Source organism: Mangifera indica, chromosome 2 (assembly GCF_011075055.1).
Source record: "Mangifera indica cultivar Alphonso chromosome 2, CATAS_Mindica_2.1, whole genome shotgun sequence".
Lineage (NCBI taxonomy): Eukaryota > Viridiplantae > Streptophyta > Magnoliopsida > Sapindales > Anacardiaceae > Mangifera > Mangifera indica.
In genome coordinates this window covers 11,638,722-11,654,829 of record NC_058138.1, presented here as the reverse complement: position 1 = coordinate 11,654,829, position 16,108 = coordinate 11,638,722, and the positions used below count along the sequence as shown (strand labels likewise).

General features: G+C 32.5%; 1 protein-coding gene across 3 annotated transcripts; it reads right to left on the bottom strand.

Annotated features, from left to right (window-relative positions):
- Nucleotides 1-2,920: 2,920 nt before the first annotated feature.
- Nucleotides 2,921-14,900, bottom strand: LOC123209502 (protein IQ-DOMAIN 5-like). Of its 3 annotated transcripts, none has more exons than XM_044627581.1 (8): nt 14,739-14,900; nt 14,380-14,531; nt 12,029-12,145; nt 11,170-11,415; nt 5,699-5,926; nt 4,995-5,108; nt 4,090-4,570; nt 2,921-3,668 (listed from the first exon to the last, which is right to left on the bottom strand). In XM_044627581.1, exons 3-8 carry the CDS (start codon nt 12,110-12,112, stop codon nt 3,520-3,522), a joined length of 1,302 nt encoding a protein of 433 aa, XP_044483516.1. In that variant the 5' UTR covers nt 12,113-12,145; nt 14,380-14,531; nt 14,739-14,900; the 3' UTR covers nt 2,921-3,519. The 3 variants fall into 3 exon arrangements, with proteins under 3 accessions (XP_044483516.1, XP_044483517.1, XP_044483515.1); XM_044627582.1 differs by having other exon boundaries at nt 12,029-12,164; nt 14,409-14,531; XM_044627580.1 differs by having other exon boundaries at nt 14,409-14,531; nt 14,739-14,899.
- Between the last annotated feature and the right edge of the window lie 1,208 nt (nt 14,901-16,108).

Here is a 16,108-nt window from a genome sequence, read left to right as displayed (position 1 = left end):
TCACGCAACCATGCACCATCAAAATCACACTTACATAACAAACATATTGGAGACTAAAGTCTCATATCTAATAAATAAGTGATATATAAGTGTGAAAGATTGGACCTTAACACAATTTAATTAGTTTTATGTAATATGAGTTTCAATCTCTATACTTATAGGTCCAAAATATTTTGATATGGTATCAAAGTAGGAGCCAAACAGCCTAAAGTGTTTTTAGCTATAAGTGACAATCATCTGTTCAAAAACAGACTCAATCAAACAATAAGTCTAACAACCTATGGTGATTGCACTTGAACGAGGGTGTTGGAGACTAAAGTCTCATATCTAATAAATATAATATAAGTAGTATATAAGTGTAGGAGATTAGAACTTAACACAAGTCAATTAGTTTTGTGTAATATGAGTTTCAATCTCCACACTTATAGGCTTAAATATTTTGACATGGTATTAGAGTATGAACCAAACGACGAACTTAATAGCTTAAAGTGTTCTTAGATATAAATAACAATACACCCATCCAAAAACAGACTCAACCAAATGACAAGTCTAACAACCTATGGTGGTTGCTAGACATGACAATAAGTCAGGCCAAGCTAGGCCCAAGCCCATACAGAAATGGGCCTTCAGGTTGGGTTGACCCATATATTTTTGAAGGCCCAAAATCCAACCCTATATATAGGGTTGGGCCTTAAATGGGCCGACTCGTTAAACAATTCTTTTTAAAATTTAATTAGAATTTTTAAATATAAATTATTTTTTAATTATTAAAATCGAGAACAATACCTCGAATATTTTATTTATAATCTCTCATTTGTGATGAAGGAATATTGTGGTTATGTAATGAAAAATATTATAAGTTTATAATATAGTACAAATAAATTAATTTACATGCTATATAAATTATAAACATATATATATATATATATATATATATATATATATATATATATATATATATATATATATATATATATATATATATACTATATCATTTATCTACTCATTTTTAACATCAAAATCTTTGAATTCTTTTGACATTAAAGTTATTTGTAATATTTTGTAATGATAAAATTGAAATGAAAATGAAATTATAAACACAAAAAATTATTATTTATGAATTTAGATAATTTCTGAAAAAGAGTTGATGAGAGAAAATGAGATTGAGAATATAATGAAATAATTGAGATTGAGAGAAATAAAAAATTGAAGCAGAGTTGAATTAGTTTATATAAAGAAAAATAAATAAATTAAAAAATTAAAAAAATTAAAAGGCTTATGCCTTCTGCCATCCGTTCTCTGATATATTTTTTGTAATTTTTATTTTTTAAATAGTAATGGGGTCAGGTTGGATTGGTTTATGAATTTAATATTAAAGCTCATACCCGATCTTAAAGGGTTATGGACCAGACTCGACATATTATAGTACCAGATTGGGCTTCAAATTCATGCTTCAGGCCAGGCCTCTATTTGACCCAACCTAATTGATATGTCTAGTGGTTGCACTTGAGGGAAAGTACTGAAAACTAAAGTTTTACATTTAATATATACAATATAAGTGAGTGTATATAAGTATAAGAGATTAGACTTTAACACAAACCAATTAGTTTTATATAATGTGAGTGTTAATCTCTATAATTATAGACTCAATATATTTCGACTATAATTAAGAGTCAAATAATGGAAATTACCTTGGATATACATATGGTTATTACAATAACTCAAACTTAAGAAATAGAGTAAATGAACACACGCCACAAATAACATGATCTGTAAAGTTATCTATAATTAAAAGCATTCATGGTGTAGCCTGTTTTTAGCTTAAATAATATTTTTCCAACTTCGAGTAGGTTTTGTAAATAAATTTTGTTAACTTAGAAACATGAAAAAGACACATAGTAATTGACTTTTGAAGTTCAATAATTTTAATTACTTTTATACCCTTAACGGTAACATTAAAATATACACATTATCATTACAAAATGTCCCGAGTACTTATTTGAACTTACTGTTTTACCCTTACAATATTTAATCTTACAAAAATAATTATAATGTTTCGGTCTTTACTAGCAGGGATTTGAGAAAATTAAAATTTCAAATTAATGTTAATTTGAAAGAGGTCTGGAACCAAGCAAGCAAAGAGTAGGAGGCTAGGCAGACTTCAAATAGCAGGTAGCGATGGCAGTCTCATGGCCTGCTCAAGCTGGTGGGCCGTTGGCGTTAGTCTAGTGCGCCTCGCACTAATGGCATAGAAAAGGTTTACGGTGGTAGAGTGGGTCCTTGAAATAAGAGACAACAAATGAGAGTGTCGTAGTCGTAGATAACAAACAAGAGCAAGAATTGAGGGACTTTGAGACTTGGTTGCTAAGAGTTTTGTATTGCAGTTAGAAGATTGACTTTCAGATTGAATGAAGGGGAGCTTAAGATTGACATTAAAAAAATTCAAATTAGGATTCTATTTTTTGTGAAGAAGGGATGGCAAGGTCACTCGTGGTAGTGGGGAAGTAAGTGGTTCTTCCTAAGAGAAATAAAAAATTTAAAGAAATGAAAAAATAAAATAATATAATTTAAATTAGACAGAAAACAATAAATACTTTTTTTATTAATAAAGTTGAAGAAAAAATTTAAACAAAAAAAGTTACACGTATCATTCAATTTAAAAAAGGGTAAAAAATAGTTTTCTCCCGAAAATTTATTATAATAAGATAATATGTAGTAAAATGATAGGTCAATTCATTCATGCCGAAGTAATGCATCATATATAACAATAACAAAAAATAATTCAATATGAAGATAAAAAAAGAAAAATTAGAGAGTTTAAGATGCCAAAGAAATGTAATGGATCAATACATATATTATGCCAAGTGATAATTATATATACTAAAAGTCAATTCAAAATAAAGATGAATAAGAGAAAACATAACAAATTCACTTGATAATATATTCTACCGTAGCTTAAAATATATTACAGATTTTTTCTTAGTTTTATCCACTTGCATTGCATGAAAGAAATTAAGAATAGTGGAAGAATTTGTAGCTATGATCAGTTCCTCGGGTTTTACTGACCCAACTCTAAATTGCAACTTGATAACATTTACAGAATTCTAAGACCTAAATAAGGATTACAAATAAATCCACTACACTGCCCATTGCTGATTTCAAATTCCCTTAACCCAACGACTCCAAATGGAAAAAAGAAAACCCACAACCACAGTACTGAAACAACAGCTGCTCTCGAAATCATACATTTGAAACTAAATTATATGCGATCACATAATTAAAAACATAAATGAAAGATGAATACAACAGTCACATTGAATCTGCCAATCTTATTCCGTCACATGCCTGCCCACCCTCTCATTGTGAAACTGACTCCACTATGATAAAACCACCAATATCTTGAATGGAAAATATGCAGCATGATTTCATTCATCTCCTCAAAACGTGACTCTATATACATATGGAAACAGGGGTACCTGAATGGATTTGCTTCTTCCATTGCATTCTTATTGCTACAGATCAAGACACCGGAACAGATCTTTTAGGGGTTGAATCCCCTTTTCCATTAATCTTGGCTTTACCATTGATGGGTTTATGAGAGCCTGGTGTCACTTTAGCAGCAGCAGATCTTCCAACCCTTGTTGTCCGAGTCCCATGAGCCTCGACAGCTAAAAGCAAATCAAGTAGAGCATTAATAAAATCCAATACAATTCATGCATAACAGATACAGGAGAAGTACTTTGGAAAATTGAAGACTAAAACTTTTTCACCATTGACACAGAAGTCAGTGAGGAAGTTGCAGAAAATAAACTAGTACCTAACTGAAGGATAAAATAGAGAAATAATAGTTTTGTGTAATTAATTATTCCTAAATATTTAATAATCTGATGCAGGAATTCTCATGCTTAGGATTCAGATAGACCTTATTTACGTAGCCTAGTGAGAGAAAATAAATCCTTGATATAACTGATGACTGGGACAGAAAATAGCACTACAGTCCTTTTTCTGCTTAACTGTTTTACTCCAAGTAAATTATCCTGTCGAGTGGATGTCTATAGGGGAGAGGGAAGTGAGAGACCATAAACTAACCATTGTTAGGAAGAGACAGGCGCTTCTTTACTGCTTTATCTGATTGTGTGGATCTCTCTTTTGGATTACTATGGGATCTGGCACCAATTCCAGCAGGCCTTGAATTGACTTCTTCAATTACATCTTCGAGAAGTGGTTTGGACTTTGGCTTGGCAAACTGCATTGCGAATGCCTCTAGCATGCCTGCTGATATGCCAGGGGAAGAACTACTTCCATCAGACTGAGATGGACCTGTTTTCTGAATTGAAAGGTTGGAGGAAAATGGTTTCTTGCCAGAAGATTTTATCTGAGACTTGGAGCCACTGTTAGTCTCAGCTGATTCATTCTCATGTATCATTACTCCATCCTTAAGATTAATGTCAAGAAGGCGGTTTTCCCAAGGCCGGACAGCCATCCATCTCTCCAACCAGTTCCATCCCCAGCTGCTCTTATCTGGTTCAAATCCAGAAGGGGCAGACTGCTGTCTCGATCCTGCCTGCCACTGAAGGAACAAACAATGATCTTACACACAAACCTGCTAGGGAATGCAAACCCCTGGAGATTATTCTTGGACACATGGTAGGCTGGCAACTGATAAATAGAAGCCAGACTTGAACAAAAACTTAAAATCACTTTAATTTAGCGCTTAACACTAGCCCCAACAAGAGTTTAAATAATTAGAACACCGGAGAGGTACCAATTAACTGGATGAATAAGAGCCAACTAAAGACATTAAATGTGTGCACGTATAACACTCCAGAAAATTCATGGAAAAGCGAACTTATATACTATGGCAAGGCACATATATAAAGTTATGAACCCTCCCTTGTAGATATTAATAACTCCTTTAATAAAAATCAATCAATCATTTCATAACAAAATTTGTTTCTTCCATAATCCCACAATGGGAACAAAAGAAAATATACCTGATGGGCAAGAGCATATGCCATGGCTCTCTCACGCTTGGCAGCAGCCTCCTGCCTCTTGAGCAACTTGGCTTGAATTTCTTCAACTGATCCTACACTGTCACACCACCCTTCCTGCATTAAGTCAGAATCAAACTGGTATGAGCACTCTGAGTTGAAGTGAATTTAACTAGCCAAAACAGTGTGATGAAGCAACTGTTCCTACACTGAGACCAACCTTCCTGCATTAAATTAGAATCAAACTGATATGAGCACTGAATCAAACTGAATTCAACTAGCTAAAACAGTGGATGAAGAAGCAACCCTAAAATTTTCTGACCATTAATGTATAATAAAACTGTAGTAACTCCAGGAATGCTAAGTTACTGCAATATAGTTTCTTCTATAAAAAGTACTTCAGAACTCCTTTCCTCTTATCATAAGAGGAATCACCAACTTCAAATACAGCAAATAAGAAACATCAAGATTGACCATACAGCTACAAGTCCAAATGGAAACCAGAGACTTTCTTCAAATGCTTTATATGTTCCACCTTAGTAGGACTACCATATCCTAATTATTTATTCACATCTACCATAATTATTAGGTTTAGCACTCCAGCTCCATTGGAAAATAGGGAAAGATGGAAAGTTCCCACTGCACCAAAAGAAAACAAGGAAAATAGCTAAGAACAGTATGATTATACACTATATAAAGTTACTTACCTCTATTTCTCGAACACGAGCCTCATTTGCAAGTTGTTGCTGAAGTTTCTGCTGTGCAGTTTGACTCTCCAAAGCTAATCGAACACGCCTTGCTCGAACACGGGCCTGAACTCTGACTAAAGCTTGCATGCAGCGAAGAGTTATTGCAGCTTGTTTTCTCACCGCATGACCTCTGACAAGGGCTTGAAGTCTCACTAACCCTTTCAATGCTCGTAAAGCTCTTCTAGCCTGATATGTATCACCAAGACAAACTAGTTAGAACAAAAATGCTAGACTGAAAAGGAATTTAAAAAGATATGGATATACAAATTATTAAATCAGCAGACTTGAAATAGGTGCATAATATACACCTACTCTGACAAGTACAACATGACATCAAAAAGAAAATTATGTTGTTCCAGCCAGAAGAGTATTTGTTCCAGAAATATTATGAAAGGCTTATAGTTTTCACCTTCTATAATTTAATAATCCATCAGCAAGTGACAATAAAATGGCTTTAGTGGAGCAGAAGCAGCATTCAATTCAATTTAGAGTCAAAAAGTAACTCAACTAACAACAAATGATAATGGAAAACTTTAGTACGCAGAAGCAGCTTTCAGTTTAATTTAGAGTCAAAAAGTTACTCAATTTAAAGTAGCATGAAACTTTTCTATCTGAGTACAGTTTGAAGATAAGTCACAAGATGTAGTGCGATAACATCAAATATTTACAGAGAAGCAACCTCTAAATCCCTCAGTCATTGCATGATCTTAATATAGGACACATGGCCACATTATCCTTTCCAACTAGAAAATCATATTCATCTAACAAAACCTGTGATAGTTCACTTGCCAAACCAATCTAATTAAACAATCCAGAAACAGACCACTATGTGCTACATGCTCTCACAATAACCTCTGAACCCATGTAAAATTGAATGTTCATTTTAGTTAGTTTCATAAATATTGTTTGCTAATATAGTGTTAAATAAACCACTTTTACATTTTCCTTTTTAACTTGGCAAAAGCAATAAGTTTATACCTTACTTTAAGGTCATAACCAGGTATGCCGGAAATAATTGCACAAAGAAAATTTTCTAAGCTATGTTACACAGTCAAAATATAGTCACAGGCTGGCTTTATGATTTGCAGTTTGTTTATAAACAAAGATCCTTGCCCAGGACAACATGGGTTTACAACCTACTTAGTCAAGTCTTCCCAGCCAAAATAAAAGATTATGGGTGTTTTGCTGGATAGGAAAAAATGGGATTGGATAATTTCAAAAGTCAGTAAATCCTATCATTTTTTTTTTCCTACACAAGGGGAATGTAAGATATCTCAGGTCCATAAATTTATCACATCTACATGGAATAACTAAGTCTAACTCCATGAAAAATCATGGGATTACCTTATTCCATGTTTATGAGACTAACTTTTGAAATTTCAATTTCAATTAATAATATGATAACTAGTATCATTAACTAGATATTAATTGGAATAATATGTGTACTACTATGACTTTGAATTGAGAATTTGAATAGTTCTTACTTGATTTCATTCAACAATGAATAAGTGAATTTATATATTTTATAACAGCAAATGAGGAAAGTGATTACCCCCTAAATTAGGAAAAGGAACCAAATCAGTCTAAACTAGGGAAAAAGAGATATTAAGTGACTAAATTGGAATTTTATCGCTAAATTTTAGGTATTTATTCCTGGCTTGCTACTCTCCCCCTCAAGTCGGTGAATGGATGTTTATCATTCCCATCTTGCTTACCAAGAATTAAAATCCAGGTTTAAGCAAAGTTTCGGTTAGTAGATCAACTTCTTGAAATTTGGTTGAGACATACAATACATTGATAATCCCTTTTTCCACTTTCTTCTTAATAAAGTGTCTATCAATCTCGATATGCTTAGTTCAATCATGGTGCACTTATTTTCTGCAATTTTAACTGCATAGTTAGTATCACTATAGAGCTTCATAGAACCTATCCAAAAAATCTTCAAGTTTACCATTAGTCATTTAAGCCAGAGTAAGCTCACAAACTCCTTGTGCTAAGACTTTAAACTTAGCTTCAACACTACTGCAGGATACGACCAACTACTTCTTACTCTTCCAAGTGACAAGATTTTCCCAACTTTTAGTAACCAGTAATGGATCTCCTATCTTTAATAGACCATGCCCAATCAACATCTGCATAATTCTCTCTTTGGTCAATCTTCTGAAACAAAATTCCTTTCTCTGGAGTCTCTTTAAGATACCTTATGATACGATTGACAATGACAAGGTGTCTTATGATGGTGCATGCATATATCTACTCAAAAACGCTTACTGCAAAAGCAATATCCACTCTTGTGAGTGACAAGTAGATGAGTTTACCTACTAGTTAGTGGTATCTCCCTTTGTCTACTAGAGGATCTTCTTCTTAAGTAATCTTGAACTTCCAACTCAATTCTAAACATATACCAGCCAGTTTACACCCTAATTTCTCAATCTCTATCAATAAGTCAAGAATATACATTTTTGAGAGACATATATGTTTGCTTCACACCACCTCCAAGCCAAGAAAGTGTCCAAGGTTTCCGAAATCTTTGACTTCAAATTTCATCTTCAAGTATTTTTTCAAATTCCCAATCTCTTGAACATCATCTCATGTTATGATAATATCATTCACATAAATAACCAAGGTAGATACTTTACCTTCGTGGGAATGTTTGGAAAGTAGAGTATGGTTAGCTTGCCCTTTACTGTACTTGAAGCTCTTCACAATTAAACTAAACCTTTTGAACCAAGCCCCAAGAGATTGTTCTAATACTTTATTCTCAAAATTCGGTGGAACTTTTATATAAATCTCTTCATCAAACTCTCCATTTAAAAAGGTATTTGTTATATCCACCTGATGTAGTTCTTGGTCAGGATTGGCAACTAATGAAAGTAATACTATGATTGAATTTAATTTTGCAACCATACTTTTCTTGATAATCAATACCAAATGTTTGAGTAAATTCCTAAGCAACTAACCTAGCATTGTCCCTTTCAATAGCTCCATCAGACCTACACTTGACAATACAATCCCACTAACAGCCAACAACATTCTTTTTCTCATGGTAAGTCCACAATCTTCAAAGGGTCATTACTTGTTAATGTCTTCATTTCTTCTATAACTGTAAACCTCTACTTTGGAATTCGTAAGGCATTCTGAATGTCTTTAGGAATTTCAACACTATATATCCTTGAAACACATTCTCTTTATTGATCAAACAATTTTGAGTATGTAACATGATTCACAATAAGATGTTGTGTACAAGATTTTACTCCTTTTCGAAGAGCAATATGAATATCAAGGTTGTTCTATTGTTCACCACTTATCTCCGAAGTAACCACCACAAGACCAGACTCCAAATTTGATGTTTAGTGAGGAAGAAAAGCTTTCGACCTCCAAGAGTAAACAACGACCTTTGGCAAAATATTGACAATTGAAATTTCTAGCAAGGAGCATATCAACAATTTTTGGCAATAGATCTAACACTTCAAACGACTTATGGCACATTTGGAAACTTCTAACAGGTTGAAACTATTGAAAGATTGTAAATTGACAACTTTTGATGACTCCTATTAGTAAATCAACAACTTCTGGTAGTGTGTAGCTGTAAATCAACAACTTTTGTGATTGTTGGACAAAGTTTTTGGTAGATTTGAAGATTTTCCAATGAGATCTTAGGTTTTTAGCGGGTTATATTTTTTTTTTGATAGTTGTTGTGGATGTTTGATAGATACTGCCATGACTATGAGGAACTTTGACGACGTCTAAGATTTGAAAATTTTTTCAGCAATATTTTAGTAGGGTTTTAGCAATATTCAAGTAGATTGCACCCTTTTTTTTCTACTAAGAGTGAGGAAAAAATAAAATAGAATTCTTAGAGCCTATGCTTGGATACCATGAAACAACAATTGAGAAATTGAAAAATTCTTGCTAGACTCCATTCACTGGTGAATAGGTGAATTTGCAAATTTTAAAACAACAAACTAGAAATTAATCAATCTATACTAGGAAAAAATTAAATCAGTCAAAACTTGGAAAAAGAAATACACAATGACTAATTTGAAATTTCTATCCCTAAAGTTTAGGGATTTACAAATGTTAATGATAAGATATGATAAAATGTAATCTTTAGGTTGTGATGTAGAGAATGCATAAGTTTAAAAGAGACACTAACACATTCTCTACACCATAGCCTAAAGATTACATTTTATCAAATTTTTTCGCTATTATTATTAAGATAAACATTCTATCCTGAGAGAATCATAACTAGCACTTTATACAAAGTTTTCTGATGACATCATGTGATTTTGTCATAGATTCCACTCTCACTTCCAAGTTGCGTACATATACTAATTCATTTTTTAAATAAAAACCTTTATAATATTCATTTTTCACCTATAATTTAAATATACTATTAGCTTTTGTTTATGTCGGTTATAATAATTTTAATTTTGAATTGTTACTCTAATTTATTGTCATGAATGAAAAATATTTATCATTCAATAATCAAGTTGAATTAATACTCATATATTTAGTTAACATACATTTAATTGATTCTAATACGTTAGTAATACAAATATGTATACATACACACACAAATATAAATATATAAGATTAAAAAAAACATATTTAGTAATTTATAATCATATTTAAGATGTTTAATAACCAATTTGAGGTAATTCATAAACATTCTCTTAGTTGTCACTAACAAAAATTCTTTGGTGGGACAAACACATGTGCATCTATCCAACCAAGCACATCACATCAACACGCAATATGCATGCCCATCACGATTAGATAGGTGGACACGAGTTCATCCCATTAAAGACTTTTTTATCACTATAGCTTTCAAATAAAATAATAGTGAAATTTTAGTTTACACAACATATAAAATCTTGTCCAATATGATACCACATCAAACAATTGATAGTATCATAGAATATCAAATTCAATTCTAGACTAGCCTGATCTAATCCTAAGCACAAAACACAACATAAGAGTTTGCATAATCCAAAATGACAACACTTAACACCTTTGATAGAGTAGAACAACTTTTGTGAGGCAGATCCTAACAACAAATGACAAGGCTTCAGTGATTAAAAGATTAATTATCATAATTTTCAAACGGAGACATAGAAGGCACCTTCTTTGGCCTTAATTTTATTTATAACAAAAATCTGATCAATGGCTAATCTATAGAAAGTCTTGTAAAAAAACTAATTACGAATACTAAAGTCTTCTAAATCACAAAACTTGCATTAAATAGAGTAGCAGCTTTCCTTAACTTCCCAATAAATGCTTTTTAGTCTCTTCTACTTTTAATTCTCAAAAAAGCACTTAGAAGTCCCAAATAATATGTATGCATAAAATTGAACAAGAAATCACAATTTAATTTGTAATAATTGCTTAATGAAAAGGGCTAAATGATGCCATGAGGAAATCAATACCAAAAATCCACGAAATGCTGTTTGGATGCGTGTTGCAGCCCATTCTTCTCTCAAGTTTTGTTGATCGTGAACAATATTTTGCACTTGCAGTGAATCTGAAGGAGAGCCAACAGTCTCCGCAATCACATTTGTATTAATATCTCCAACTTGTGGAACAACATTCTGATCAAATTCATCTTGAAGTTCATCAGTATCAATCTCCACTGAATGCTTTCTATGATGCCGAAACTTGCTAGTTGCTGCCCTCTGTGACAAGATAGGAGTATGAGATTAAAGTACAACCTTTTTATCCCTTTAATCCTGCAGTTTTTTAATTAGAATCAAACATCTTTGAACTTCTCTGGTAGTTAATGAATCCACTGATTGAAAAACATCAAGATTTGAAACACTGGAACTCATAAAATAGGGCTTAATCTAGATAATGAATACAATAACCAAAGTAAAATCTGTTAAATTCTTTTAGAAAAGACATAGAAACCATATCATTTCACGAATGACAGAAATAGTTGACAAAGCGTTATCATCTGATTCCAAACAATTTGTTAGATATCGGATTGTGGTTGACTCAAACCAGGTCTTAATCCTAACTACACATGGTTACAATACGAATGGAAGAAGCTTATTTGTAGTGTGTAACAAGGGAAAAGAAAATGTAAACATATTGGTGCTTCAGGCTTTTAGAAGAGACCACATTGCATCAACCATATATTCAATTAGCAGTTTAAGACAATTGCAATAATTTCAACATTTAGACGAGTCCCATATTGCAACAATCATACATTTATTTAGCAACTTCAAAAACTTGCAATCACCATGAATATGAAATACTTAAAAAGTAAGCAGAAGATATAATACCCACATTTTCATCCTTTTCTGAAGACGGTGACCTTTCTGACTTTTTTAAACCAACCAATGCCCTTATCCACTTTCCTGAGACACCCATAGTGCAAATCAACAAAATCAACCAGAAGCAGACCTGCCCAGAAAACAATAGTCTTTGATAAATCAGTTAAAATGCCTGGTTTATTGAGTACATATTTTACATAGAATCCAGAAAAATGGCTTAATAGGAGAGAACTAGCAAAGCAAAGAAGAATTTGCTTAGGATAGAATAACAGTCTAATGAATCAAGCAAAATTAAATAAATTACTCCTTGATGAAGACTGACAAATAAAGATATAAGATTATAAGTTCATAAAACTTCATTAAAGTCACATAAAATAGAGATCTCATGATTTTTATTGAAGACATCTTGGGTTTGCTTTGTTACCAAAGCTGTAATTATAAAGTACATTTGTCACTAATGGAGTATTCTACACAACTAAACCTGCCCTTCTTTCCAGGGGACAAGTTCTGTGACCTGCACACAAGCAGGTCACGATGAGACCGTCACTTTAGATTTGTTAAGATTCCACATATTGGCTAAATGTGATTTGTAAATAAAGTTCTATGCTCAATTTTACACATCTGAGATTTTGTATTGCTCCATTGTCGTTTAATCCATTACATATTGTGCTCAGTTAGCTCATATATAATGATATTGGCACGTAAGCTGACATAACATAACCCTTCACTGAAAGATAGATGTAATACTAATTCTAAAATGTAATAACAAATTTATTGTAAAATAATCTGCATATACTCTGATTATAGGGGTTTTCTAAATTGCCTCTCACTCCTATGCACTTGGCATTCTGGTCACATAGGAAATGATCATAGACATTTAAAATTAACTGGAATAGGATCAAGATCTTCGTGAATAAGTTCATACTACCAGATTGTTAAATCAGCATGTCTCCTTATCAATGATGTGCCCAATTTTATTTTGGAAGAAAGTGGACTATCAACTATGGATTTTCTTAAAGTTTGTATTTTTCCTATCGAAAAGAATTTTTATTTGGAAGTAAAACGATCACCATCACATATATTGCCAACAAGGGACAAACTTTTATTAGCAAGGAGTATAGAGACTTTGCCATATTGAGTGGCACTCACAATAGTAGATTGTTGAGCATCTTCGATTTGAGTGTGTTAGGATATTATTAATAAGAAAAATAATATTAAATAGGAAGTTAATATTAATTAAGATAATAGCAGATATCAATTAGAAGGATAATATTGATTTAGGTTATATTTTGATTGACTTGAATAGTATTTAATATGTGATAGTATTGGGTATTTGATTGCTACGGATTGGGATGAGATGAGGTTATCATAAAGGAAGAGTTGGATGGAGGAGGAAAAGAATGGCTTATTATTTGGATACTTTAGGCAACCTTCACTGATTGGGAGGTTACAACCCTTTGGCTGATTGGGAGGCTATGGCCTTTCGGAAGTAACTGACACCTCTTGTTGTCAACATTTTTCTTTTAATATAATATTTGAGCTATGTACCTAACAAAGTGACAACAAAAAGATGAAATGAAGGATTATGCACATTAGAGCTTAAGCAATTGGCCTGTCAAAAAACTTTTTGACAACATTAATTATCCAAATAAAATAACTGCTAACAAGTATAATTTTAGCTAAGATAAGTGCATTATCTAAGCTACACTAGAAGTTGACTTCCCAGCCACAATCTTCAAGTACCTTGGCCATATACCAACAATGTACAGTGGAATCTTGATGTTAGCACCATACGACAGTTCATCACATGTTTATGAACATAACTAATTGATTTGTAATGGATTTTTAAAGTGGATTATGAAATTAATAAAAGGCACATAGTTACTATGTTGATAAGTCCTTCTTATCACAATAACTTCTAGCATTTGAACCTGAAGGGAGTAAAATAAGTTTGAAGAAGCTTAATCCATGGTACTGGGCTCCAGAAACAAACAAAAGTTCTAGAATTAGTCATGTATATCTTCTTACAATATACTTCCACAAACTATCTATTTAGCGATAGGCTTCCAAAATCACTATGAAACTCACCCATGATTATAAACTAATACCATCCATTTCCCCATTAGACCATTTACTACAACAATTCCGTATCCATAGACCGCTTGAAAAGAAATTCATACACAAAACAACATTATCCACTTGAATCAGACTAAAGAACCCCAAATGGTTAAACAAAAAAAAAAAAAACACACACACACACACAAAGCACATTCCACCAAGACTCAACTTACACAAGCTAAAAGCATTTAGATAATGAAATAAGAGCCATAAGATTTTATATCCCTGAAACCAAAGAATAACAACCTATCAATTTAAATTTTGAAATGAAAAACCTTTCTCTACTCTGAAGCAGCAGTCACTTCAATTAACTTCCTCGTCCCTTGCACCCTACGAAACACAAAGCACCGAATTTCTTGAACAATCTCCCATTCACTTTCATCAAACGAAGAACTAGCCTATAATTAAACGACATTTTAAAAGGTCAGATCTTGTAAACACAATTCAACAAAATTTGGAACGGAAGCAATGCAGATCCGGAGATCGCGAGCTCGACAAGCTGAATTAAACACTTACCTGAGAGGATAAAATTAAAATGAAAATGAAAAAGAAAAAGGAAGTAATCAATTTCAACGACTGGGAGAAAAAGGAAGAAAAAGAGGCACCTTTTCAGCCGTTAATCTAACAATCAGTCAACACGTCATCACATCAATTCAATTCAATTCAATGCTATCATTACAAATCTCTTCTGTGTGTATGAGTTGAATTTTTTGAGATGATAAAAGTAACCAGCAGGGAGTGAGTTGTGAGGGATTGAGAGTAGTGAGGTGATTCTTATTTAACGACGTCGTTTTTATGAGAGAGGCACGTGTCACTTTCACGCACGCGACAAAAGAGCCAATCACGGGACGTGTGTAACCGAGTCGGTTAGCCGACGCCCCCACAACGTCTCATCCTCGGCGCATTTTAGCAGAAACACGACTGCAACTAAAATTTAAACATCGACAAAAAGACAAGAGTTGGAGGGAAATATGATTATAATAAATCCTGATAAGGAATTTTTGACTGAGAATGATTTTACACGTGGGATTTGGCATAAACTAATAATTTTTTAATCTTCTCTGCCGTACTTTTTAAGTAAATTTGAAGGGTAAATTTAATAATGCCATCACCCTCATCATTAAATTATTTAACAAAATAAATTGTAATTAAACAGTCTACAACAAATAACCAACAATTTTAACTTTATATTAATTTAGCTAATTAACTTAATTAGACACCATTCTCATTTCTGACTCTCCTGCAAAGCCTTAAATTAAACCATCAATCCAATCCATTTTTAACTATCATTTGCAATATCTCACACCTAAACCCCTTGCCTAGCATATTTATTGTGCTAACCCCTTTGTTTCACATATTTTATTTATTATAATTAAATTCACGTATTATTTTAATTAGGATTCCTAGTTTGATTTTCTAATTTTTAAATATTTTGATATTTTATCTATTATCAAAATGGCATATATGGCTACCTTCATCGGGTGTAAAAGTGACAAACAACAATGGAGGATAATACAATAAATATTATTGGGGGAAAAAGGTTAAAATTCATCTTAATATGATGTACGATAGATTGGTTGAGTTATTGAATGATTGTCTATATATTGATTCTAGGAAAATATTAATCAAATAGTTTGAAACCCAAGATGCAATAAATAGGGCACCTTATGACATCTAGAATGATATTGATGTCACTCATTATATTGTTTTTTGTTAGAAAAACTTTGACTTATTTGTTTTTCTATTTGATACGGATTCTTAAAATTCAAGAAGAGCATCTCCAATTCTTTGTTGTGAAGCAGATAGATTTGGAAGTGTTGATAACCTACATAACAAGCCAATACATATAATCATGAACCTTCAATTCCAGTATGTGAAAGATAATAACAATTTGCCTTGATAACCAACATTAAAGTTGAACCCCTCAGAGTGATGTCGAGGAAGGTAATAAATTCCTTTTGGATGAGCTAGAAAA